Source organism: Artemia franciscana, chromosome 9 (genome assembly GCF_032884065.1).
Source record: "Artemia franciscana chromosome 9, ASM3288406v1, whole genome shotgun sequence".
NCBI classification, from domain to species: Eukaryota; Metazoa; Arthropoda; class Branchiopoda; order Anostraca; family Artemiidae; genus Artemia; species Artemia franciscana.
Genome location: NC_088871.1, coordinates 12,626,331 through 12,652,440, shown reverse-complemented (window position 1 = coordinate 12,652,440; position 26,110 = coordinate 12,626,331). Strand labels below are relative to the sequence as shown.

The 26,110-nt window shown below is 34.5% G+C and overlaps 1 protein-coding gene across 1 annotated transcript in view; it reads left to right on the top strand.

The window, feature by feature from the left end:
* LOC136031016 (calcium/calmodulin-dependent protein kinase type 1-like) overlaps positions 1-25,780 on the top strand; it is a 97,071-nt gene extending 71,291 nt beyond the window's left edge. Inside the window, exons 7-10 of the mRNA XM_065710188.1 lie at positions 10,203-10,343; positions 13,965-14,091; positions 18,581-18,668; positions 25,253-25,780. Coding sequence (XP_065566260.1) covers positions 10,203-10,343; positions 13,965-14,091; positions 18,581-18,668; positions 25,253-25,765 — 869 coding nt within the window. The 3' untranslated portion in view covers positions 25,766-25,780. The remainder of the gene's footprint in view (positions 1-10,202; positions 10,344-13,964; positions 14,092-18,580; positions 18,669-25,252) is intronic.
* The last annotated feature ends 330 nt before the right edge of the window (positions 25,781-26,110 follow it).

The following is a 26,110-nucleotide window of genomic DNA, read 5'->3' as shown; positions in this document are numbered from 1 at the left end:
AAAGTTGGAAGGCATTTTAGTTTTAAAATAATTTTGTTATAATGTCAAAATGCATAGAATTCCGTACTGCCAATTAAAGTAGTTACGTTTTTCATTTTTATGTTAGTATCTCAATGTTTGTTTTGATTTACAAACCTTATCAATTTTTATATTGCATCGTTTTCTTGTCATTTACCTTGATAATGTCGGGAATTTTACGATTTCCCCGTAATTTTCAATGTCTGTCAAATAAATTGCCTACTTCCTGATTCAAATTTGCTCATTTTTGTAAAACATATTAGAGATGCCTTTTAGTTTTTCGGGAAGTACGATTTATTAGTGCACTTTTCCCCTGTCTGTTGTTTATTGTTTCATAGAAATGTCTTCTCACACGCAAGAGTATCATTTTACCCATGGTTGATGTAATTTGAGACAGTTTATTGCCTCACATCTTATTTTGATTGTCTCTGGCATATGATAAATCTCACCGGGCAAAGAACATCTGTTTTTTCGTTTCGAGTTTTTTTTTGTAATCGGGTTTATATTCTGTAGGAAAGAGTAACGAGTATCGAGAATAAGACTCACCAACGCCATCTGGTGCTTGGCGATTGTTTTCTTTTTTTATTACCTTAAACCGCTGAATTCCTGTCTATTAGGCTACTTTAAAATGTAGAGAAGGATGAAAAAAGCAGAATTTTGTCCCCTGTAGGCCTACCAGCTTAAAGTTAACTAGCCTACTTGACTTGCTATGATTACTCTAAGATAACCTAAGCCTACTTTTTGTGAACTAAATTCTTGCCTAAGATAATTACTGAAAAGAAAAGAATTTGATTATGACTTAGAATTGAAGAAGAATTACTTAGAACAATATAGAAGGTTTATATTTGTGTATCGAAAGTTTTGACTTTTCATTACTATTGATCCCAGAGTATCGCTTAGCATCGGGCACTACTATATCTAGTTCGTAATATCGAACTACCTAGTTCTATAGGTAGTTAAAAATAGTAGTTATATAGGTAGTCTATTGGTGCTGTATCTAGTTCGTAGTATCGAACTACCTAGTAATCTATAGTTCTATAGGTAGTCAAAAAATCGTAGTTCTATAGGTAGTCTATAGGTACTATATCTAGTTTGTTGTATCGAATTACCTAGTAGTCTATAGTAGTCTATAGTTCTATAGATAGTCAAAAAATAGTAGTTCTATAGGTAGTCTATAGGTACTATATCTAGCTCGTAGTATCGAACTACCTTGTAGTCTATAATTCTATAGGTAGTTTATAGGTACTATATCTAGTTCGTAGGGTCGAACTTTCTAGAACTATCTAGTTCTATGGGTAGTCAAAAAATTATTTGTCAAGTATCGTCAAATGAAAGCGGTTTGATTGTTAAATTTATTTTTGTTTAATTTAAATCTGCTTAATATAAGTGACCAAGGTGAGAACTTCTATTATAATTAATGTTAGAAGGTGTAGTGCCGAGTAATCTTCCCCTATATCTTTTATTTAGCTTGGTGTGTATATTTAATCAGATTGGGTAGAGAAACTGCCACTAGAGTCGTGGCACTAGTGATGGGGCAGAGAAACTGCCCCATCATTCCATATTTAATTGGCGAAGATCCAAGTCTTGCAAGTTTCTTATTCTTGTTAATAAGTAGAACAGAGCTTACTTTTAGTCCTCTTTGGTCGTCTCCTAATTAAGAACTTCTCTAAAAGTTTCACCAGGATATTCGATTTTCTAAGAATATTTGATGGTAACTTTGAAGAATAGGGGTTAGCGGATCTCTTTTCCTTGGAGATTATAAAATATTCTCTAACTTGTTGATAGAGCTTATTTCAATAAATTTGAGAAAACGTCTATTTTTGCAAAGTTCTGTAGGGATTTTGTTATTTCAAATGCAAAATAGTTAGACGCACAAAAGGCAGCCAGACCATAAAATTTTCTATTGAAGTAAAGCTAGTTTCAATTTACCCGCTACTAACCCCATATTTATAAAAGAATGAAGAGTGATTTGTGTTTGCTTCTTTTACTGGAAATTTCGGTTTCATAACTGAATTGTTTTAGTCATTGTACCAATTAAATAAAAATAAACTCTTTTTTTCAAAATGAAAGTGAAGATTGATGTTAAAACTTAAAAAAAAACAGAAATTATTTCGTGTATGGGGGTGACTGCTCCCTCTTTAGTATTACCCTCTCTACCAAGCGTGGGTTAATAAGCACTTGTTCAATGTATAAATTCTATTACTTGGAGTTTTCGTTTCTAGTGAAAAGGGCTATTTTTTTACTTACTCTTCTTTACCATGGATGGTTTGATTTTTTATTTTTTTTTTATTGCTCAAGACGCTACTTAATAGTTAGATACTTCAGACCGTTAAAATAACACCCTTTCTATTGTTAATTTTCGCTATGTAATCCTCTGGGATCTCATATTGGATTGTGGTTTGTAATGCTACTGCCCATTTACACCAGATGGTGTGTCATTATCTCTGCAATAATTAGCCCTACAATATACAAAATTTTGCACAGAAACTTAACTTCTTAACTTAGGAAGTTCTAGCTCATCTTTTCGTAAATTTATTCATTCCCATCTGAATAAAGTTATAGTTGAAGGGAACTCCTAGAGTAGTTAAAAAAAAACTACAGCAAGTATTTTACTAACTCGTTTCGTGCGCCATCTAACATTTAGGAAGTTTCTCGGGTTGAAAAGACATAGATAGGAGCTACGTATTTTAAAAACCTGTTTCTGCCTTTCCATAAAATAAGACCGTTCTTTTGCTCATCATTGTGCTAAGATCCTACATCTTTTGACAAAGAATGCTTTTAAGGGAAATCTTAGGACTAAGATCTTGCTTCTTTTTACCATTCTTTTGCTAACGTCTTTCATCATTCTGCTCTAATTAGCGGTCTAAGGACAATGATGAGTATAGTATCATAAGTTCTCTCATCATTGTTCTAAGCAGTGGCGGATCCAAGGGGCGTGTGCCCCCTTTCCTCCCTGACATAGTGGTTGATTTGTGATTGAGACCGCTTGCTCTGGTTTGTGGTGGGACAAAAGTTTTTTTTGTAATTGTTATTTAATATTTAAGTTTTATTTTTATTATTTTTTAATTATTAAGACTGTTTCTTTTTGCGAACAAGTTTGAAACAGGATTTCAGTTACTTTGGGTGGTCTCTGCTAGATTTTACTCATTTAGGTTTATCAAGGGAATCTGTCCGTAGTACCCCAAAAGCCAACTGGGAGACGAAAATCTTCATTTCGTAATAATTAGGAGGGAAAATTTAATCCTAATTTTTTTAGGCTGTCGAAAGGATATTTCAGGATTGTGCTGTCACAATGGGGCTAAAAAGCAAAATATTTACTTCTTTTTACTGTCAAAAAATTGTTTTCGAGTCTTGCTATTGCACTAAGGTGAAACAAAATGATATCATTAATTTTTTTGGCTGTCTGTTTTGGTTTTTTGGGTTTGCTTTTTTTGCGAAGCGGGGTGGTTTTTACAGCATTGTTGTTTTTTAGGGGATTTGTATAATAGAAAGTAAATGTATGAGAAATGCAAAAATTATTAATTTAAGTTTTGAATTTTGGTTAGCAAATAGTGGCCACTTTACTGCCTATTTTCATCTAATTAAAGCTCAGCTTTGACATATCATCTCCGCTGTTCATCCTAAAACATAAAAATAAAGGGTAAACCCTTTAGAATTTTAATAAAGGTTCGCATAAGTATATACTTAAAACCAAGCATATGAGTCAAAATGCTCCTTCAAACGTCGGAGTAATCATTTAAGAAGAATATATTTTTGAAAAATTGTCTATGAAAGAAGGCAAATAATTCTGTGTTTTGTTTTTTTTTTCTAGCTGGTATAGATGGATCTCTGAATTCTCAGTTTGAATCTGTAAAATGGCATCGATTTTTTTTCAAACATTTTTTAATAAAATGTTTATAAAAAGTGGAAGTTCACAAAGCTTGAGTTAACAACGGAAACGGAATGCAACTACAATATTATTTAAGAATTTCTCACCTTCTCAATACCAAGTCACAAAATATAGTTATATTTTTGTATAGGGATTGCATATATTTGTCCATAAAATCGTAAACTGCTACATATGCCGCTGAGGATTTTATAATTATTTTGATACATGCCATCCAATCATATTTCCACGATTAGTTGATTATAAATCAAAATTTCTACAGTACAACTTTCTTAATGCTAAATCTGAGTCGAACTTTTATTTTTGTGTGCAACAGACATATCGAGATTTAAACTTTGAATTGAAAATCTGAAAATCTCAAGATAAAAAAATTAATTAGAAATCTACCACAGCTTGAAATCCTAAAAATTTAAATCACCAAACTATATCTATCAAATACAAAAATAACAAAGACTTAATTATTTGTTTTCTAAGAAGTATTTCGACTCATTTACTTAGTCTGAAGCACATACCTACATGCATCTTTATTAGAGTCCATATGTTTCTGAAGATTTTAGTCTTTATTCGAATATTTTAGGATGAATAGAAGAGGAAATACTAACGAAGAGCTCTAAACTGACAGGACTCTATACTGAAAGGACTAGCTATAAACGTTCACCGAAATATAGAAATAGACATCGACCGTATAATAAATAGATATGGTGGGAACAGAAATTGACTTTATCTGATAAAATTGTGAATTCTGTAATTTAAGCGAAATATGTCGAACTTTAAAAAGTGGAAAGCTACGCTACGTTGTTATCAAAAATAAAATTCTGATCAGTAAATTTTTTAGATTTCGTCGAAGTTGACACTGGTTATTAAAACACTATTTTTAAAAAGAAACAGTGATTAGCTAACGCTTTATTGCCTATACTTAAAACACCCGTTTTAAATGTGTTCTATGCATTTCTATCTCTTCGTTTACCTTTCTTGTTACCTTCTTAATAGAACTAGTATTTAATGTCTAATAGATCTTTTACGAATATACAAGTTGTATCTTTATCCTCATTTCCTGCTCTTCATTACTGTCATAGTTACTAAGAGATGCCACGAAGTTAGGCGACATGCTAAATGGTTTAACCTATGCAAATCGTCAAAAAGAGTGCATGACCCCAAAAGATGGTTCAGGACAATTTTTGACTATAAAAGGTTAACTCACTCACTATAGCGGTCATAATTGCAAAGGCAAAAAATTATGCAGAAAATAATAAATATCAGTTTTTTTTATAGATGGTGAATAGCTTTTTATTTTTTTTATGGTGCGGTGGTTTTTATAACTTAATATTTTTTTGTATCAATTTCTTTGTACCATTTTTATACCATCATATTAATTTTAACTTTAACCCTCACCAGATTTTAGATTAAATTTACGACCATTCCCATTACCTACCTAAAACATATAATTGTCGAGTTTCCCTTTAAATTACGTGTATTTCTTGGTTCGCAAGTTTATTGAAACAGTCTATTATGCGCCCCCCTAAAGAAAATCCTGGATCCACCCCTGGTTCTGTGTGACAGAAAAATGGCGTTCTGTGCAAATTTGACTAACATCAGTGAGCAGTAAGATCTTTGAACAATGATGAACTAAAGAACGGTAGTCTGTGCAGAAAGATGTAAGATCTTAGTGCTAAAGAACGGGGCAATGTCTCAGGGCTCGTGGCGGGCAAGTGAATTTAGCTTGGAATCCCGTCACATCTTTTATTGTTTGAAATTTATTGTAAAAGGCTAAATGTTCGTTGAGCAAGCTGTGCTAAAATCAAAAGAATGCTAGAGAAAATGAAATCCTCTATTTTCAAAAGTTTCGTTTAGAGCCTTTGGGGCATCTGAGTTCCAGGCTGCAAAATATACACCCACTGTAGAGACTAGAAAAAAAAAATACTGAAAATACGCTAGAACTCTGGATATTAGTGTCTATTAAAAAATATGAAAATCATGAAAGTACTTTAGGAATGCTACTTTGGCTACCCCCTCCCCCTCCTCACCTTCCAAAAATAGGTTGCGGTCAAGTATAGGGACTATGCTTTGAGTTTGAAGTATTATTTTAGTCTTGCTACTTCGTTGAAGCGAAGCACAAATAATGTAACAAAAGTATTAAATATTAAATTATTTTTGTATGCAGCTGGCGGTATTAATTTTAGGGTTTTATTATTATCATTAATGCGGTTAATGTGGGAGTTGTTCGATAGTTTTAAAACGAATGGTTACTCAGATACCTATCAAATATTTTTTTGAAGCAGATAATCAATCTTACATAACAGCTAGAAACTATATTAAGACGAGAAATGAGTAGAAGCCATAATAAGTTTTCAAAGACAAAGGATGGAAGGCTCTTAATTTTCTTAATTGATTAAATGTTAATAAAAAAGGATATAAAACGTTATTTATTGTAACTTTAGAACAGTTCATTTAAGTTACAAAAAACTGCTAGTACTAGTTTCGGGGACGTGTAGTAAGTTAGAACCCCCCCCCCCCCCTCTCCAATTGTATAAATACTAATTTCAAGTGTTTATATTCTAATTTCACGGTTATTTTGAATAGTAAATGTGCTGGACACGGGAAATCTTTGGTTTTGTTGTTTTGTTCCTACTACGGATCTTAAAGAACCAGTCGATCCTAACTCGTATTTCTTTTTTCAAAAATGTTTTTAAATTTTTGGTTTCTATGGGCCATAGTATGCGAGTTGCGGAGTTCGTTCTTTGCTAGGTCGCATCTGACGCTGCAACCACGATTAAAAAGCCGTTCGAAACCGCTAACCAAAAAGAGACGTTTTAATCGGTTACAAAATATTTTTATGAAAATTCCAGAAGTTTGGTTACTTGAAAACCACCTCTTGGCTGTGTAATTCAGATGTAAAGAAAGTATATTCCTTAATGAGAAAGCCGCATCTTCCTTGGAATTTAGGTAAAAATGGTATCCAAACAAAAGACGCGTTTCCTAAAAAAAATGTATATATGTGTTTTCTGGGGAGGGAGGGGAGAATGTCTTAGAAATAACGGAAAATACGTCGATGCAAACTTTTCTGAGCAAATTTTTTTTTTTTAATTTGCCAAAAGCTCAGACACAGTAAATTCCTGTGATAAGCTCGTTAGAAATGTAATCACATGATATTTTTCAATGCTAAAATATTCTCTTGAGTTTATCAAACAATTCATACAAACGAACTGTAAGTGACTCGTCCCAATAGTAACCGAAACTCTAAAAAAAGGAAATTCGATAGCAATTAGTACATCAAAAGAATTGGCTTTTAATGTATACAGTCCTCGGATGGCTTAATGCTGTAGTGAGAGTGAGTGTATTGTATCGGTAAGGTAAAGTATTGTTTTTCCGCTGACTGGGACATGGGACAAAATACTATTTTACTTTCCTATACTTTACTTTACTCCTTTACTTTATTTTACTTTCTCCTTTACTTTCCTACGCTGGTTTTGCTCTGCTGTCAGTACGGAGACAGGGTGAAAATTTAAGTAATTATAATTTTTGAGGTTGATATAAAAAAAAAATGCAAGAAATGAGGGTGGTTTCAATCGGTAGCTGACGCTGACAGGTAAAAGTACCCATTACATGTTCCTTGTTTCAATTCCTGTTATGCCGAGATATATATTCTGTAACATTTAGGAGCCAAACTTTCTCAGTCCTCAACGCGTTACGTTATCATAGTAAGCTTATATGATCGTTGTAAGATTAATAGGTTGGCTGAATCGTCTTTTTGTTTACCTTGTCTTCTGAAAACCTTTCAGTATGCCTGAAATAACCTAATTAAAATATTTTAATTTCTCGTTTCCCTATTATTCTCTCAAGAGCCTTATTCTGAAGATTTGTCGAGTGGGGAATCCCTGGAAAAAAGTGTAAATAATTTGAACGGAAAACTAGCTAATAAGTATTAGTGTTATGATAAAGTCTTCATTTCTGATGATGCTGAAACTGTTTTTTTCTTGTGTCTGTCTCTGTCTTTTTTGTTGTTATTGTTCCGTATATTTTTGTAGTATAACACTACTAATGTGAAATCGTGAGCCCTTGTGAATTTTTTAGTGGTTTTGAAGAGTCAAGAAGGCATTTTGAAGTTCACGTGCTGGAATCTGCGACAATTTTTTATACATAGAAACTGTCAAGGCATCATGGAAATATTAAAATTGTAAGGTTTTGTCAATATAAATTGATGCAAATTTCTAAATTACGTTATAACATCACATTTAAAACTATTGTAAATATATAGCACAAATGTGTATAACTAATTTTATGTTTTTCATTGTTTTTCTTATTTTTTAACTTAGGTTACATACAATTTGGCTTCTGATTGAGTGTGACTCTAGTAAGGTAAATTAGAAATATGTCGGTTGATTTCGTTGTAGTTGTTGTGCAACTAAAGATTTTGTTGGTATATTTCAGGTTTGTTCTTTCATTTGTTTCTTGTTTGTCTCGACACAATTTAGAAATATTTGTCTTGTTTCTCTTCAATAACAAATGTTGGTCTCCAACGGATTTAGAAAAGAATGCATGTCATCCCGCTTAGTTAGCTCTATTAGCTTAGACCTGGTAAGTCAGCGTGTAATAATGGCATGACAGTTTTATCTTAGCAAAATTTGGCCCAAGAAAAGTTTAAACTAAACAAAATTAGTTTTAGCAAAGCTGAACCGTCATTTGCCAGCATACAGTACATAGCTTTTAAAAATAAGAAGAATAGGTAGTAGAATCACGAGAGAATAATTAAGGATTTGTAGTGATACTTTTTAGGGGTTTATGATGCAATGGTACCAGCGACGGGTGAATGAGGTTTAAGACGAATGACATTGAAGACCACGGAGATAATAACAACAACAAAAATAAATACCTTGATAATGATTGTATCGCTAATTTTAGTGATGATAATGTTTGTAATGATGACCTGGCTGAATATTGAATAGCAGTTACTCATCTCATCTCATCACCGATGGCGATGCAAACAATGATGATGGTGACGACTGGCTCCTGGTATACCTTAAGACCAAGCACTGGTGTCCTCAATTCTCCAGTCCATTCCTCCCTCACAAATAAAAATACTCCAATGAGAACGGCCTTTTACGGTCTTGAAAAAAAAGTGGAACTTGGTATTTCACTCAGTCTAATTTTTAATAGTATTTGTTTACATATGAGTAAGAAAGTCCTGTCCTAACTTTGGCGCACAATTGCCTTAAAATGAAAAGAAATATTTGACGGAAACTATAAGAGTATTTCCACTGGAATTATTTCACGGAAGCTTTTCCCATTGGTGCTTTGGGTGTCTTGTGAGGATACGCGATTTATTGTGTATCCATGATTTATTGCGTATCTGATTATTGCGCGATTTATCACAGGATAATCGCGATTTAAATATTGGAGCCCTGTCCAATATCTGTTGTTACAGGCGATTTTGACGGGAAGAATCGAACTTCGCCATCGAACTTTTGGATTGCATCGTCAGTCGAAGAAGCATCCAAATCCAAAGTGCAGACTTGAATGTATCATCATTCACACGCCTGCTATCTCTAATGTCATCCCAACACCCTAGCGCCTCTTGAGCAATAACTGCGTTCACTAAAATTATATCTGCTATCTGCGAGTATTTATTTCACTTGATTATCAACCTTCCATTGATAACAACAGCAGGGATTGATAATCAAGGGAGAGAAATACTCCCAGACCGTGGGGCAGGTGTGACTGCAGCGTATGGCGGGGCTAGAACGACAAAAACAAGAAAAAAGAGGGCACATCAGTGCTACCTATGCAAAAAACTAATTTTTCTTGTTGTTCATGATGGGGGAGGGGGCTTTAACTTTCCTGTGTGAGGTTTTGGACAATGCCGATTCCAATGGTTCAGTTTTTATTTCGATTAGACACCATATTCGAGGATTTCCAGGTTATCTTTGAAATTTCCGTGAATTTGTTTTCGTAATAAACTTTTACCTTGCCAATTAAAATCATAGTTACCATTCCTCAATCAGCTTCAAATGGTAATTTTTTCTCACTTGCCTGTTTTTTTTAAAGTGTTTTTAACTTTTTGATTAAGAATTTCCGGTTTGTACTCAGTGACAGAAGATAATTCCTTCAGAACGGTTGTCCCAATCATTCCCCTGATTTTAAACGCAAACCATTTTAATTGATAGTCAATCGGAGTGAACCGCTGGAAAGATGTTTTACGTACTTTAGGGCCTTTAAGCACCATATGCATAAAGCCATCGATAATCAATTGGTGCATCATATGTGACTAGTATCCCTTTCTTAAAATTATTTTATTTTCTAGCTCCCGAAGTTTTGGCTCAGAAGCCCTACGGTAAATCAGTAGATGTTTGGAGTATAGGTGTCATTGCATATATCTTGTTGTGTGGATATCCGCCCTTCTATGATGAAAATGATGCAAACCTTTTTGCTCAAATATTAAAAGGTATAGTTTTATTCTTAGTAAAATTTTAATAAATTGGATCCCAGAATTTTCGCAGGCTTGATCTTTTGTTATCTTGTATGTATATTTTTCTCTTTGCTCTGTAAAGAAAAGTTTCGTGTTATAATCTGTGATGACAGAACAAAGATCAAACCAGAAATAGCGTACTCCTATCTTCATAGAAATATGCCTTTGTTTTCGTTCTACGCATGGATATCAGATTGTAGATATAGCGAGAAAAGGGCCGCTAATGTGTCTGGGGGAAATGTTCATTTTAGCCTAAAATTGGGCACTGAGTTTAATTTCAAACGAAATAAGGAAAATGAAGGGTGATTTAACTTGACTTTTTTAGGAATTAAAAACTGATAGTACTGCAAGTAGAATAACATACCTCAGAAGCAAAATAATGTTAGTACTACCTATATAATTTATACTTTAAACATATATGGACATAAAAAGCATACGTGGTCTTTGTTTGTTTCTAGCAGTGTTAGATGGTGTTGATTATTTCATTGAGTAACTTAGCTTATTTTTAATCTTATTAGTCAAGAATGGCTTTGGTTTTTTGGGTTTGGTTTTTGGTTTTTAGTTTGGTTTTTAGGTGGTTTGCTAGTTTTCATCCATTCACGCGTTCAAGAAATGGTGAAACAGTAGCAAGGGTTTTCACTTGACAGTCCAGAGCTAGAACCTAAAATCGTTGGTATCTATGGTCACATTAAGACAAATGAATTACAGAAATGGTGTTGGGCAGTTGGTCTTTTTATGTTGTTAATGTGATTTAGTCAAAAATATAAGACTGACATAAGACAAAAATGCTTGATGTTGAAATATTACCACCGCTAGACACGAAAGGAAAGTGGACCTAAGTGAAATGCCTTAACCTGTATCCAAAATAAATAAAGAAAGGATCAAAATTTTCCTTTGCTGCTGAAATTCAAATCTCAGAGATGGCTAACGCGAGAATCTTCAACTGTCGTACAGATAGACAGTATCTTTTCCCTACAATTGTGGAGAAAAGTGTTTTTATGCACATTTATCGATAAATCTCACTCTATAATGGTTAAAACTGTGCAAATCAATAGGTAAAAAGAAGATTGAGGGTAATGGATTTATGATCTACATTGCTTAAAAGGGATTAACCATTACTGTCGTGATCTCAGCCTGATCCTGGCTGGGTTTATCTTAGGGTTGTCGGTGAACAGTTAATTGAAAAAAAAACACCCAAAATTTGATATTCTAATTCCGCTGACTAATTTTGGTGTGACACTTTTTTGAAATTTTGCTTACACTAACCATAAGGAGGAAAAGGAATAAAACACAGCACACATTAAGGGTTTGCATGCGTGAGACCCTAATTCTTACTCTGCAAATTTTCACAGCAGCCATTGCTGTGAGAATCTCGGTGTCATATTTTTCTGCTAAAACTTAAGGAGCAAAAGCATTAATGCTATGGGCTTTAAGCTCTTTGTTTTCATATGTTTTATTTGCTTAAATTGAGCAGAGGCTGAATTCAACCTCGTTCTTTTGCCAATTGTTTACTGTTGCGTTCTTGACGGGAAAACAAAAACAAAAGAAAATGAAGCAGTAAAAGGCAGAAAATAATATCAAGACATACATACTGAACATGAATATACAGACATAACTAATATTTGCAAATGCTTATTTGAACTGTAAATGTCATTTTCTTTTTCTTGCACTCTGAAGTTTTGCAAAAAAAAATCCCGTTTCTCTACGAAATTCCGCTGTTCTGGGATTGACAAAAAAAAAAAAAAAAAAAAAAAAAATAGATGCACACTCTTCTCAGGTTGTTTTTTCCGTTCTGCTAATTGGAAGGCATACGCGAAATCGTTAAATTTCTCAGTGATTAAGACTAACCAGGGTCTTTATAGCCTAAATATTGGGGGGGGGGAGCAAGGGATTTTCCTTTTCCCCAACTGTTTTTTGTCAATGATTAGCATAATGTCCGTTTCGGATACAATGCATAAAAGTACTGCACGAGTCTGTAAAACCGCTGCATTTACCGACCGAGATTCAGATTTCGGTACACATCATGTCACCTTTTTAATGCTCTTTATTTAACCAAAAGGAAAGTTGTGGCACCACCTGTAAACTCACGGTAGAAGTCGGTAAAACTGCTGCGTTTACCGACCAAGTTCGAACTTCCTTTAGATGACATGTTAGTATTTTCGTGGTCTTTGTTTAACAGAAAAAAAAATTAGTGGCATCGGATAAATCATGGTGCTTCGCTTCATGATTTTACCAACTTTTTTTGCCGGGTGACCAAAAAATTGAGGGAGGGGTGTCCCAAATCCCTTCCCCCATACGTGATGGCCTTAGGACTAACCATTACTCGTGTTACTGAAGAAAGAAAAGGAAGCTATGTATTGAAATTCTTTGCGTAATGAGAAGAGATTAATATTGGCTTGCTGTCGGGAATCCCTAATTTCTCACAAAGTTTCAAGAAAAACAAAAGCGGAATTAAAAATGATTCTAGTTGTAAAAACGCTATTGTTCAAAGAAGAAAATATTCAAATAAGATGTAAGCTTGAAAATAGTATGGACCGTAAAAGGGGGGGGGCAGGGTTACTTATATGGTAATGTAAAGAAACAAATGTTTGTTAGCTCAAATATTACTGAAAGTTCTGCATTCTATGTCATCCGGTGTAGTGATTTTGAGTCTTGCTTTTTTGTCAAAATAACCAATATCGAAACTTATTGACGTTTTTCAGAATAGTTCACTTTTAGGCTATATTCCTGTGCAAAAGGAAAGAAGACCCCCAGTGGAAAAAATTCGCAATCATAGGTAAACAACATATATCCGGTCCACGCGGGTAATCCCTGCTATGCGAGGGAGTCATTTATAGTGTGTTCGAGCATACCAAGCTTACTTATCTGACAAACCTGGTCACTTATCCTTAGCATTTTACGAAATGTGAATCTCATCAGAGACTAAGAGGATTACTACGTGAAACGGTCTGGATTATTTGTTGAATAACTTACACTTGCTAACTCTGGAAAGTGTAGGATAAGTGACGTCTTTTGTAAATAAAAATTGGATATTTTAAAAAATGGGAAAGATTGCGGAATTGTATACAGAAAACAAAAAAGGGACAGTCATTTTGAAATGTGGTAAACCTTCATGGCAAGGCCGCATCCAGGGAGGGGGGGGTAGGGATTTGATAGCTATAATTACAATTTGCTTAACTTTAATTGTTTTATTAACTCGTAGATTTAGAAAACTACTACAGAAATTAATTCACATGTTTAAATGATTTTGTTTCAAATATTTTTTTTGAAATGATATTTTAACCATGCAGATTTTGCACAAGATAAGTATGTTCAGCTAATGGATGCATTAAATTCTAAATAGGGGGGGGGGGGGGGAGAATGCTGTTAGTAAAAAGATGGGATTTTTTACTTCGAAAAAGTCTCTTGCTTTTAGTCCGACAGTCCTTCGACTTTTCCAACATTTTGGGATTATTCTGGTAAATTAAGAACAAACTAATTGAATTAAAATGCATAGGAAATCATCGAGATGTTGAAATTTATGGCTGGGGGCGGAAACCTACTCCTGACTGGCTCAATTGTATCTATCAATGGCATCTGATGTATTCTATTTTCTAGGTGAATTTGAGTTTGATTCCCCTTATTGGGATGATATATCTCAATCTGCTAAAGACTTTATACGAAAATTGATGTGTGTTGATGTTGAGAAGAGGTATACATGTAAGCAGGCACTAGGGCACCCTTGGTAAGTTTTTCTGGAAGATTGACACATAACATCTATGACAACTACTCTAGTTTTAATGTTACACTAAAACCCTTATTTTCATCAATAGTTTCTCCTTATAAACCTTATTCTTTTCAAATGGATAGAAAAAGGAGCTAGCTATACAATACCTTCAACTTAAAACCTTCTTCAACTCTTCTTTTCTAAGGGATTGGGGTTGACAACATTAAACTTGTTTGTGATAGTTTCTGGTTGGTTGGCTCTATTCTTAGCGGATAATTTCTTATATGCTAATTTTGTGGATTGTCTTCCTTTTTCTAAACTGATATGATAGTACGTATTCTGGAACTTACCTTAAATAAAGTACTTCATATCAACAAATTAGATTTAAAGTCTAATGTGGTCTAGAGCATAATGTTGTAGTAAATAGCATAAAGCCGTGAATTTAGTTATACCCATTGCAAAACAAATGAATATTTTGCCAAACAGTAGTTGTACAATGGGTCATTTGCATTATCATTATTTTTGTTTTTGTGATTAGCTGCTTGAAATAAAAAAAAAACAACAACAGTAATAATATAAGCTGGAAACACTGTTTAGGTTTCAGGCCTTCCTTGTTTGGAAGAACTCTCAGACAAGAGTTCTTACCATAGGGCTTGGAAGACCAAGAACAGCCTACATGTGAAAAAGCCTGCGTAGCATAGCCCATAAGAATAGCCTATAATAATAATAATTTATTTATAACCCACAAAGTACATTAAACTGTGGAGTAAACACACAAAAAAAGAAAAAACAAGACAAAAAACCAAACAACATAAATAACATAGCAGCATAACAACATACAACATAAATAAATTACCTCCATTCAAAAAATGGCCAAAGAGGGTCAAAAACACCGATCATTTGCCGAGTTTTAAGACATATATCTTTAGATAAATGTTTCAGTCGCGAGGGCGCATCAACGATGTCAAATTTAGAGACGACTGTATGATTCCGATACTACCGAGGCAGACCCAGCAAATACTTGCAATACTTAAAATATCCTGAGCATATTTTCTTTGTATCCTTCTTGTGAAGGAGGAAAGCAAAACCAGAAAGATAAAAAACAGCAGGGGCACAAAAACTAGAATAAAGACGGCATAGTCCATTTCGGTTATACCGACCACGATTTGGTGAAATTTTCGCGTATCCAACCCGCATACTTTTCAGCACGCTGGACGTAATAGCGGAGCAAGTAGACGAAAGTGAAGTGGAAAAAGAGAGACACCAACCATTTAATACTTGCTGAACATGGTATAGTTGAAGAACCCAAGCAAAGAGGTGATGCTGGTGGAGGACTCCCAAAACACAAAAACTCACATTTGGAGGCATTAACTGAAAAGCCTACTGTGGGTAGTGCGGCTGAAAGCCGGTAGAAGTTGGTAATTAGACTATTTTTTGTCCGGCTAAGAAGCAGACCATCATCAGCTTATGCAACGTGACTAATGCCTAAATTATCATTATAAAAGATTGACGGTTGAAGACGTTGGAGACACGAAGCTAAAACACATTTAAAAATGCTCGGGGATAACACGGCACCTTGCCTAACCTCTTTTTTAACAGGAATATACTCCCCTACAGTACCATTCCACTTCACCCTAACTGAAGAATTAGCCTAACAATACTTAAGCACGGAAACAATAGAAAGGTTAACACCTGAGGCTGCTAGAGAAAACAAAGCATTAGAATGAATTACATTATCAAAAGCACTAGATATGTCAACAGTCAAACAATACAGGGGCTTTTTTATGCTAAAATTACGGCATAGCAGATTTTTGCTACCTTGAGAACTTATTGTGTGGGGGAGGGGCTCATGTATAACTTTTTTGTCAAAACAGTGATAGCGGCTAATTTTTAAATATCATGATTCCTAGCAACGAACAGGAAACTATAAAACAAAAAATTAACTAGATTCAGCCTCTACATCATTAATGAGAACACAACATTGTCTTGAAACCGCACTCAGTATATTTTAGAACTTAGAGAAAAAGCAAATGCTTTGGCAAAGACTGAATAAAGCAAGCTTGAATAAATGAACTAAAAATTTGGAAATTAGAAGAATCACCCTCGCAGTATAACACTAAAATTTAAGACAAATATGAAATAATATAATAAAACAAATAATGTAAAATAAACAATAATAACAATAAAGTATTTATAAAAAATAATAGACATATTATTAAAAAAATGTTCTATTATTAAAAAAAAAAAATGCATTATCTCGTTGCAAAGATTCAACTTATTTAAAAAAATGACAAGCATTAACTACGGACAGTTTTCAGCTTATTTAGCTTCGAACAGCTTCTTGCTTATTATTGTAAGTCTTTTTTCAAAGAAACATACCTACTCAAAATCTATTTGCCGTGGGCCTAGAATAATATCTAAAGTTGTATTTTATTATAGTATTTGCCATGTTGTGATAAATAATTTTGTAGTTTATTGTTGTTTTTTTTATGCTTCTCTATTAGCAAGAATATTACTTATTTTCTTAGATAAGAATATTACTTATTTATTTATATAATAAGAGGCACGAAGGTGGGAACACGATCCGCCGTTTTTATGTTCTGTTATGTCAAGTTATGACATAGCAAGCGTTATGACATGTTATGTCATGTTATGTTTGTTATTTTTGTGTTATGTCATTGTATTAGAGGTGCTATCCAAATTATCTGAAAGTGATTCCCTGTAAGACCTTTATTCCCTGTAAGACCCTGTATTCCCTCAGGACCCACCTGAAAAACAAAATTACGGGCGTGTCTCCATTGCTTTGCTCACTGTTACGTGAGCAAATTACTTTAATAGAATTGGACCTTTAGCATCCCTCGTTGTTTCCAATGTTTCCTCTTATACTTTCATATAAACGCCTGCTCCTCTATTTCCTCTTTGGAAAACAGGGTTATCCGAAACACGAGGACGAGTATGAATACAAAAACACTGCAATAAACACTTATTATAGTACCAAGTTTCAGCCTTAAATGTTATTGGGGAGTAGAGAAGAAATTCCAAAAACAAATTGTAATATCTGTGGAGGGAACGTAATTTAACTGAAGGTAAAAATCACACGCCTTTTTTAACCAGCGTTTTTTAACCTGTCCAATTGACTATGACAAAAATCATCGAGTTCGTTGATTTTGAATTAAAATCGAATAGTTGTGGGCTTCAAGTCATGGCTAATTATAGAAAAAGCCAAGAGAGATAGTCCAATTGAGTGAGAGGCAATTCTGGCATTAAACCCCTTATTAGGATTGTATAAAAATATTGTTAGTTTATTTGTTAATAGATAGATATATCTATCTATTATCCGTCCATGTGTCATTCCTAGGGCAGTAGTAGAACTAAGGTAGATAGTCACAGAGCTAAGATAATCATAGAGCCTATAGTTTTCCAAGTGTTTGGTTTCAATGGCACGGGTAAATGGCTGGAGTAAGTGTGCCTCTCTTATTGGACCAATACTTGTTTGTTATGTTTTAGCAAGGTACGCCTGCCTAGAGTCTCAGGCAGGTTGTTGACCAAGAATACCTTTGACTTTTGTAGGTGATTCCCTGAGACCTCTAGAAAATACTCGATTCTCTTGTTCCTGGGGAAGGGGATCTGACTTGACATGTTTTGTCGGCTGTATAGTTCTGTCAGGGAATCTTCCAAAATTCGAGCGAATTTATAGAGAAGAATCTTCCGTCAGTTTCTTTATCTTTTATAAAATTTGAATTAATAACTCTTACTTTTAGCCAAAAACGAATTGTTGTGATTTAACGTTTAATAGGAAAGATAAATTTGGAAAGTTAGGATTTGCAATAAACTTTAGTATTTTCCAAGTAAAATTTGAATAATAACCAAGACGCATCTCCTACTATGAACCAATATTTGTAACAAAATTACGGATCATTTACCTGACCCTTATGAAAAGAAAGCTTCGGTTCGGCACACCGGAAAATTGAGGCCCAGATATCCTGTATACAAAAATGTATCTAGTGATAAGAAGCTCGTCTAGATGTTTTTTAAATTCTTTTTAATGAAAAAAGATAAAATGAAAAATCAACGAAAAATTCCAAAAAGGGTATTTTTAAAATGTAGGGGCTATAAAAAAATAAATGGGTAGGGGAGAGTTTTTTCGTTTCTTTTTGGGAAGAGATGTAGTTCTTTCTCACTCCAGAATCCCCCCCCCAGATTATGAACAATAATTTGTTTGGTATTTTCATCAAAAAATACTTTTTTCTATGTTTTCGTTGAAGAAACTAAAAAATCCCCCCCCCCCCAGATTTTGAAAATACTTGACATGGATGTCACTAAGCTGAACTTTTTTTTTTTTGTATCAAATTATTTCCAAATATCATAGCACATTTAACTTTTTCTATCATTCAGCTGTTCTGTGAAGCATCTATTCCCTGCGCCGTGTTTTCCCTGTTTTGATTTTGTAATAAAAAGCTTTCTATAAAAGGAAGTTCAATATTTTGACAATCAAGCATTTTTTAAGGATATGTGGGAATGCTGCTAGTGACAGGAATATCCATGGATCTGTTTCTGAACAACTGAAGAAAAATTTTGCCAAATCTAGATGGAGGGTAAGTAGTTTATCCTTTCTATTTTAACTAACTTTTTCTTTGATTGCCTAACCAAAGGAATGGCTAAATTACTAAATGGAATGGCTAAATTACCTTGGCTATGTTCATTCAACCACCTTTTGCAATTTAAGATGAGCTTGTCCCTAGGATTGCAGGATTTTCACAAAGGAGCCAAATATGTATGTCGCAGTAGTTCAATTGCCTCCTGTACTTGTCTACAATCTGTTGATTGAAATAAATAAACTTTCCGACAACTAGGAAATTTGCTCTACAGAAGCAACAGCCATAGAAATTATTGCTTAAATTTTTTTCTCAATAAAAGCCGTGGATCTTGTTATTTAGATGTTTTCTCAACAGCAGCAATAACCGATGAAGAGATATGTATTGAAAAAAATTGCGTGGTGTAAAACCCATATGAACATAAAAATGGCGCAGTTCGCAAATGTTCCCTTTTCCCAACAAATTCTCGTGTATTGGAAAAGTGTATGTATATCGTAAATAATTGTAATTATTCCCGTCTCAAAGTTTTAAATGTGGTCCATATCCCGGAAAAAATATCACATTTGAGTCATTGAATTCTTTCAGAATCTACACGTTAACGTTGACTTAATGAAGATCGACGTCCATCCTTTGTTTTTTCTTTTACCGCACCATATACAGAGAAACTTAAGGGATGACTCATTTGATTTCCCCTGTGCCCCTCCTTCAACCTCATTTTCTGCCAGGCACCTCTGTAGCCTTCCCCCTGGCTTTTTACAAACAACGATATAGCCCTACCCTTCATGACGGTCAAAAGATCCAAAATATGAGGGACTTGCCAACGTAGCATTATAGATGAGGACCCCTAAGTTTGTTACATGACTATTCTTCACTCGTACTACTTAGTAGAAGAGGTGGGTGCGTTGCACCTTTTTAAAACTGGAATCTATGTGTAAAGGAATGCTGGAACAAATCAGGTCCGTAACCCCTTCAACTCTCCTTTCTTCTACAGTAAACTCTATTACGGAAAGGTAAACACACTACATTTGTTTAGACCGGAATCATACAAGTTTTCATTACTTATAATTAGGGGTACAAAATGTGTCTATGGCCCCTCCAACTATCCTCCTCACCATGAAATTTTAAACGGAAAGGTAGTCATTTAGCATTTCTTTAGATCGGAAACAAACAACGATTTTCAATATGTATGGTTCCAGCCCTCTCTAGCATTTCTCCCGCTAATTCTTTTATTGCTCTGTCTTGCATAAAAAACTTCAAGACTCGTTTGATTATACTTCCCCCCTCGATCGTCCTTTTTGACCCTAGGAAACTCTTTAGCCCTTATGGCATGGGGTAAAACTTTGATATAGCCATTTAACTCAGAGTGCATGAAACGTCTGAAAAATGTGCCTCCAAGAAGACAAGTTCACACTGCCTCAGGGGCAAGTATGGTCTCAGATTATGCAAATGGTCTGTTCTTTGCTGATACATCTGAACAAAAAAAGATAGGCAACCTTGTTAAAAGCGGAACCATGCAAGGAATTTGTATGTTTTTGATTGCTGGCCTGTGAGGCGTTGAACCTCCCTCCTCTATCCTCTCCTCTGCCAACTTCTTAGAAAAGGGTAGATATTTGGCATGTTGGTTGAAACTGAGGCTACGCAAGTTCGCAATCTCTATTACAAAGTGAACCCGTAACGTTTTGAAATCTTTACGTCAGAAAAGCTTTTGGATATGTTTAATAATTACCATTGTTCCTTTCTCGTTGTCTTAGATTTAATCCTATTATAGAGAAACTCTGTCTCTGGGAATGAAAGACCCCTCGAGTCCTTAAATGATACAGTTTTATTCCGAAAATTAAAAGTGGTTTTCTAGAACTGAGAATATGCCTGCAAATTGTAGACGTATAGCCCTAATTGTAGAAAAAACTTTAAAAGGTTTAAGAAAGAGATCTTGCACTCTGGCTAAATTAAATAAAAGAAAAAGAGTTTTTTTATCCTATTCAAGAGTCATTAAAATTTAAAACAAACTTAAATTGCCAATTGTTGGAATAGGGCTTCCGCTCCCTTAGCTATCCCTCTCACCACTAGAGGTTTTTTTTTCCTTTTTCTGTATTTCTCTTCTTTTTCTTTTTCAATACAGTGTTTTAGGAAAGTCACTCACCCTCCAGGAAAAGTCACATTCTGTACATTGGGGGGTTCCTCATCTGTTTACGATGAGGATCGTAAACCTTGCCAATGGCAGCCGACTTGTCAGCTACAAAGAAATGAAATACAGAATAAACCTGTACATACAGCTCAATATACTCACACCATTTAATTTGGACCTCCTACTAAAACCATCTTCTACCGATGAAGCTTATGTTATTGTACGTGATTTGACTGTCAAAGGAATGAAAGTGAGCAGGAGGTGCGGGGCTGCTATTCCCTATTGTATGTGCCGTTTGTATGGGTTTTACTCCAAAGTATTTTGTGCCATTTTCTAGCATTTATGCTTTTTATTTCGGTCTTGTTTGGTCCCTAAAACGTCGTTTTTGCCTGACTGTCATAGAAAACGACTCTTTGATGCGCCTTGATATTTTCATTACTTAAAAGGGATACTAGAGCAAAATATTTCTATTAGAATAGCCCCTCCCCCGTCCAACTCTTTATAACCAGTGGCCAGACATGGTCACTCCTGAAAAGAAAATTACCACAGCAAACCAAAAGTGGTCGGGGCATATAAAAGCATAAGTTGAGAGAGGGCATTGAAAAGTTGAATACAGAGATCTTCAACATGGTAAATGCACTGATATTATTTGTATCGAAATCTAGCAATTTCTTTTTGAGGGCGAGTGTAATTTTTTGTGCAGTCAGGAGACATCAAATCTATTATATTAATTTAGATATATGTGGGTCAGTATTTTCTCTTCAATAAGCATAAAGTGTCGTGTACACCCTGATAAATAAGCCTGTTTGGGCCTTAGTACAGTAAGTAAGGTATTATTTTTTGGTTTTGTTGTTTTATGCTCAGGCTTTGGTTGTCACGCCCCATAAACTATGCTTTATCGTGTGTTTTTTTCTAATTTTGTTTAGATATATGTTTGTAGTATTAATGAATAAAATTAACGAAATAAATACAAACAAACCTCAGGGTGGCTTAAAGGCTGTTTATTTACATAAAATGAAGTTTTATTATTTGAAGTTTTATTATAATGAAGTTTTTTATATATGAAGACTTATTGGAAGCGTTTCTGAGGCACAATTATAATAAAACATTGATAAGAGTGAACACGACTTTGGCGAGCATTTCGATATAGCCCTAAGGTGCCTAGGAACTAAAGTCGTAGCTCTTGATTAGCTATAAATATGTAGTTGTCCTTTAAGAGATTTTTTTCTTAGTAGTTTTATTGCCAAACCCAGTCTTTATTAGTTAGTTGCAACTGCTTCTATCCGAATTGTTAAGAATGCAATATCTTACTGGCTGAGAAGGGGTCATATATTATATCCGAGAGAAGAAAGAGAATTGGGGAGTTTAATGCTTATGGTGCCTGGGGCCAAGTAGTGTAGAATTTTTGATACCACGGAAAGTACACTTGTAAGAACCCTGACGTCTTTTTTTTTATTATTATTTTTTTTTCTTAGTAGTTTTATTGCCAAACACAATCTTTATTAGTTAGTAGCAACTGTTTCTATCCGAATTGTTAAGAATGCAATATCTTACTGGCTGAGAAGGGGTCATATATTATATCTATAATTCGGATCGATATACTTCAAAATAATTCGAATGTAAATTTTTGATAACTTCATTTTCGAAGAGATCTCACAACATCTGTTAAATGATTGCTATTATTCCTTTATCAAGGACTTAAGTTTGCCCCGTTTTCAGAGAAACAATGAACAAGGAAATGAGAGATTTCCAAGGATATAAAGGCTTCAAATTGATTTTAAGGATTAAAACTGTATTATTTAATTGCGGGGACCTCGGTGAAATAAGCATATTTGACTGACTAATTGATCTATTGCATTAAAATTGGCTTAAATTTCGGGTTCGCAGTAATAACTGTCAATGATCATAAAAGTGTCGTAAATTCAAGCAATTGGTATAAAAGAGTTTTGACTATTTTTTAGCATATAAAGATAATTGCCAAGCCTTATAGTATTTTGATTGGTATTGTTGTTACTTGGAATCTTTTGAGGTCAAGTGGGGTCTGATGTTTCAGACACTACTAAAATATTAATCTAACAGTGAAAATTTGGTCGATGCAACTTCTCCCCTTCCTAAACCCACGGTGTTCTTCTCTTAAAATTTTTCTAACAGCATCTGTTAATCTAATAATTATTATCATGTTAAATAATTTGCTTCCTATAGAAAACAGACAATTCTTATAACAGTTATAATTAAGTTTTTCAGGAACGACTAAGCTGTTGAAAAATCATATTCCCAATATCCATGTCGTACCTGTCGAAAGCAACAAGTGTAAAAGGTCAGAATACAAAAAAAGGAGAAAAGAAAACGGAACAAAAAGAAATTGAGCATAATAAGTAGCAGCGATAAAAATACAGTATCTTCTGAAAAAAAAAGAAGCGAACAGAAAACTTAGATTATCAGACTCTATTATAACCAAGAATTTTTCAACTGTTAAATTCGGGTCAGCTAGACTAGAGAGCCGAATTTGGATGCTATTTCGCGTCCATGTTGGTAGTTTTACAAGGTACTTGGCAAATCAGAGAAACACAAAGCGAACCGATTTTCACGCTTTGATAGAAGTTTCTAGAATAGTATATGTGTTGAAGCACTAGCGTTGTAAATACTTACCATGGATGGACCATTGGGTATCAAAATAGGTGTGACGATCGAAACACTCGAGCTTGAAATTTGTTGCTACAGATGTGCAATTGGAATAGTCATTAACATATATTCGCACAATCAGTGACATAATGTAACAATTGTCTCGTAGCTTTAGTCGAATTGGATTAAAAAAAAAATGTTTAATATTTCCTATCCTTTTTTGTAACTTGTGGGTTATTAATTTTTACTATTAAAGACTTCCTGTCGCAACATATCGAATTGAGAGTTTATAAGGTTTTTCGAGCGTAAAATCAAACCGTTCGTTGTAACGAACTACTCGGTAAATAAGGAGCAATTCAGCTCAATAGTAAATAAAACTCTAAAAAACGGAATTTTAATATCAGTAGATACATTAAAAGAATCGACTTATTATGCTGATTCCAAATATATAAGGCTCATCAAGTTTTGGTGCTGCCCATCAATAGCTACGAGCATAATAAAATTTACCTGATTTTTGAAAAGGGGATAAACGCCCCTTAACAGTCTAAAAATCAATGAAAATCATACCATTAGATTCAGCGTATCAGATAACCCAGCTGTAGAAGTTTCAAGCTCTTCTATAAAAAATATGGAATTTTGTGGATTTTTTTTGCCAGAAGAAAGATCACGGATGCGTGTTTATTTGTTGTTTTTTTTTGTATTTTTTCCCCAGGGGTGATCGTATCGAACTAATGGTCCTAGAAGGTCGGGAGAGGATGTGTACAAACGGAAATTAGAAGTTATAGTGCCCTTTTTAAGTGGTCAAAAAGAATGGAGGGTAATTAGCCCCCCTTCCACGCTCATTTTTCCACCAAGTCATCCTATCAAAATTCTGAGATATTCATATTGTTCAGTATAGTTGACAGATCCAACAACTGTGCCTTTAGGGTTGGCATGACCTCCCATATCCCGTTATTGTGAAGTTACAAACGTTTTTCTTTGGGGGGGGGAGTGAGGAGTGATTTAGTTCTTGGGGTGAGTTTTCACGGGGAAATTTTTCCTTGGGGAGGGGAAATTTCCAGGGGAAATTTTACACTAGGGGATTTGCCAGCATTTCTTGAGAGGTGGATAAAGAAGAAGCTTATAGCAGGGAGGAATGAAAAGAGAGTGTTTGTGTAAGTCTTAGCATCTGTCTAAGCAGCAGAAAACATGCTTGTTGTACAAATGCTGCTGATTTGTGTTTTAAATTTGAGGAACTGATTTAAAGGGATTGTAGTATAACTTTATGTCCATTGTAATCGTATTAGTGTCCAGCTCCAGATGTTCGTAAAATGGTATCTGGATGACGGTAACGATGCTATATTTGTACAACCGCCAACTTTACTTTGATGTAACACTAAGATAATTAGATTCGGAAAATTACGAAATTTACTGAGTACAGAGTTCTGAAAGAGCACATTACTGAGCGAATATAGCAAATTTAATGAACACAGAGTTCTAAGATCAGGAGGTGTGTCTCAAAATAAATTCCTACATGCAGCTTTGTCTCTGTGAATCCTAATATGACAAAAAATCAAAAGTTTGGATACAACCTCTGAAGACGTATTGAATGTTCTAATATACTGTAAATATCTCACTTATTGAAGGTAGAAGTATGCACAGATATGGGTAGCAGGTCAGAAAAGGGGCAACAAACGCAAAAAATACGTTTTTATTCCATCTTTTAGCCCCCTTTGTGCAGCTTTGGCTGATAGTACGAGAATTTGGCATTTAATTGAGTTACTAACTTTTGCATGCAAAATTCATACTTACCTGCAGCTACATTTAACCATGAAATAGTAAATTCTTTGCAATTTAGCAACTAATGCATGCAATAACCATGGTTCATAAGATGCAAAGACTGGCCCTTTCATCAGGCATGCCTGTCGACGTAAACAATTACGTTGCCCCTAGTTCAGATACAGCTAGGGTAAGGAAGGATCATCGACGTAATTGCCCTACCACCATTGTTGAAGATGATGAAGCAGGTACTGTTCTGACTGTCGTGACTAGTGTACTTGCATGCTTTGTCTTCGTTTTCAAGTTTTTTTTTGTTTTTTTTTTACAAATCTTGTTTGTACTGCATGCCCTCATCCCTCCTCTTTATGTGCAGTTAAGCAGTGTGAATTACTTAGTTATGTTACACTCGAACTATTTCAGCAATAAGAGTCGAAATGTCGTTCAGCAATGTCCATGCCATAAGCCTAGTCCTAATATATTCCTCAAAATGAATGGAGGCTGCGGACTTTATTTCACCCCTTATCCTTCCTCTGTTCATATTCATCTGAAGATTTTTAATGGGATTTACAGAATGCGAGCCTACAGTTTTTGAGCTTGAGGCACAGTTTGACTTGTAGGTATTAAGCCTACAGATGCAGCTTGGAAATGGAAGGGCTATCGACGTAATTGCCCTTCCACCATTGTCAAAGATGTTGGAGAAAGTAGGATTCTAACTGTCGTAACTATTGTGCGTGCATATCTTATCTTCAAGTTTTGAATGGTTGCCAAGACTTCGTGGTTGTTTTGAACGAAATAGAAATTAAGCCTCAGTTTTGTTTTTATTTCATTTATTTTATTGGAATTTGATTTCTGAAAACGAATCAAGAACTGTTTGTAATAACTTGACATGGGTGGCGAAATTATTGTTCTCCTTTGGGATTTTACTGAAATCAAATGT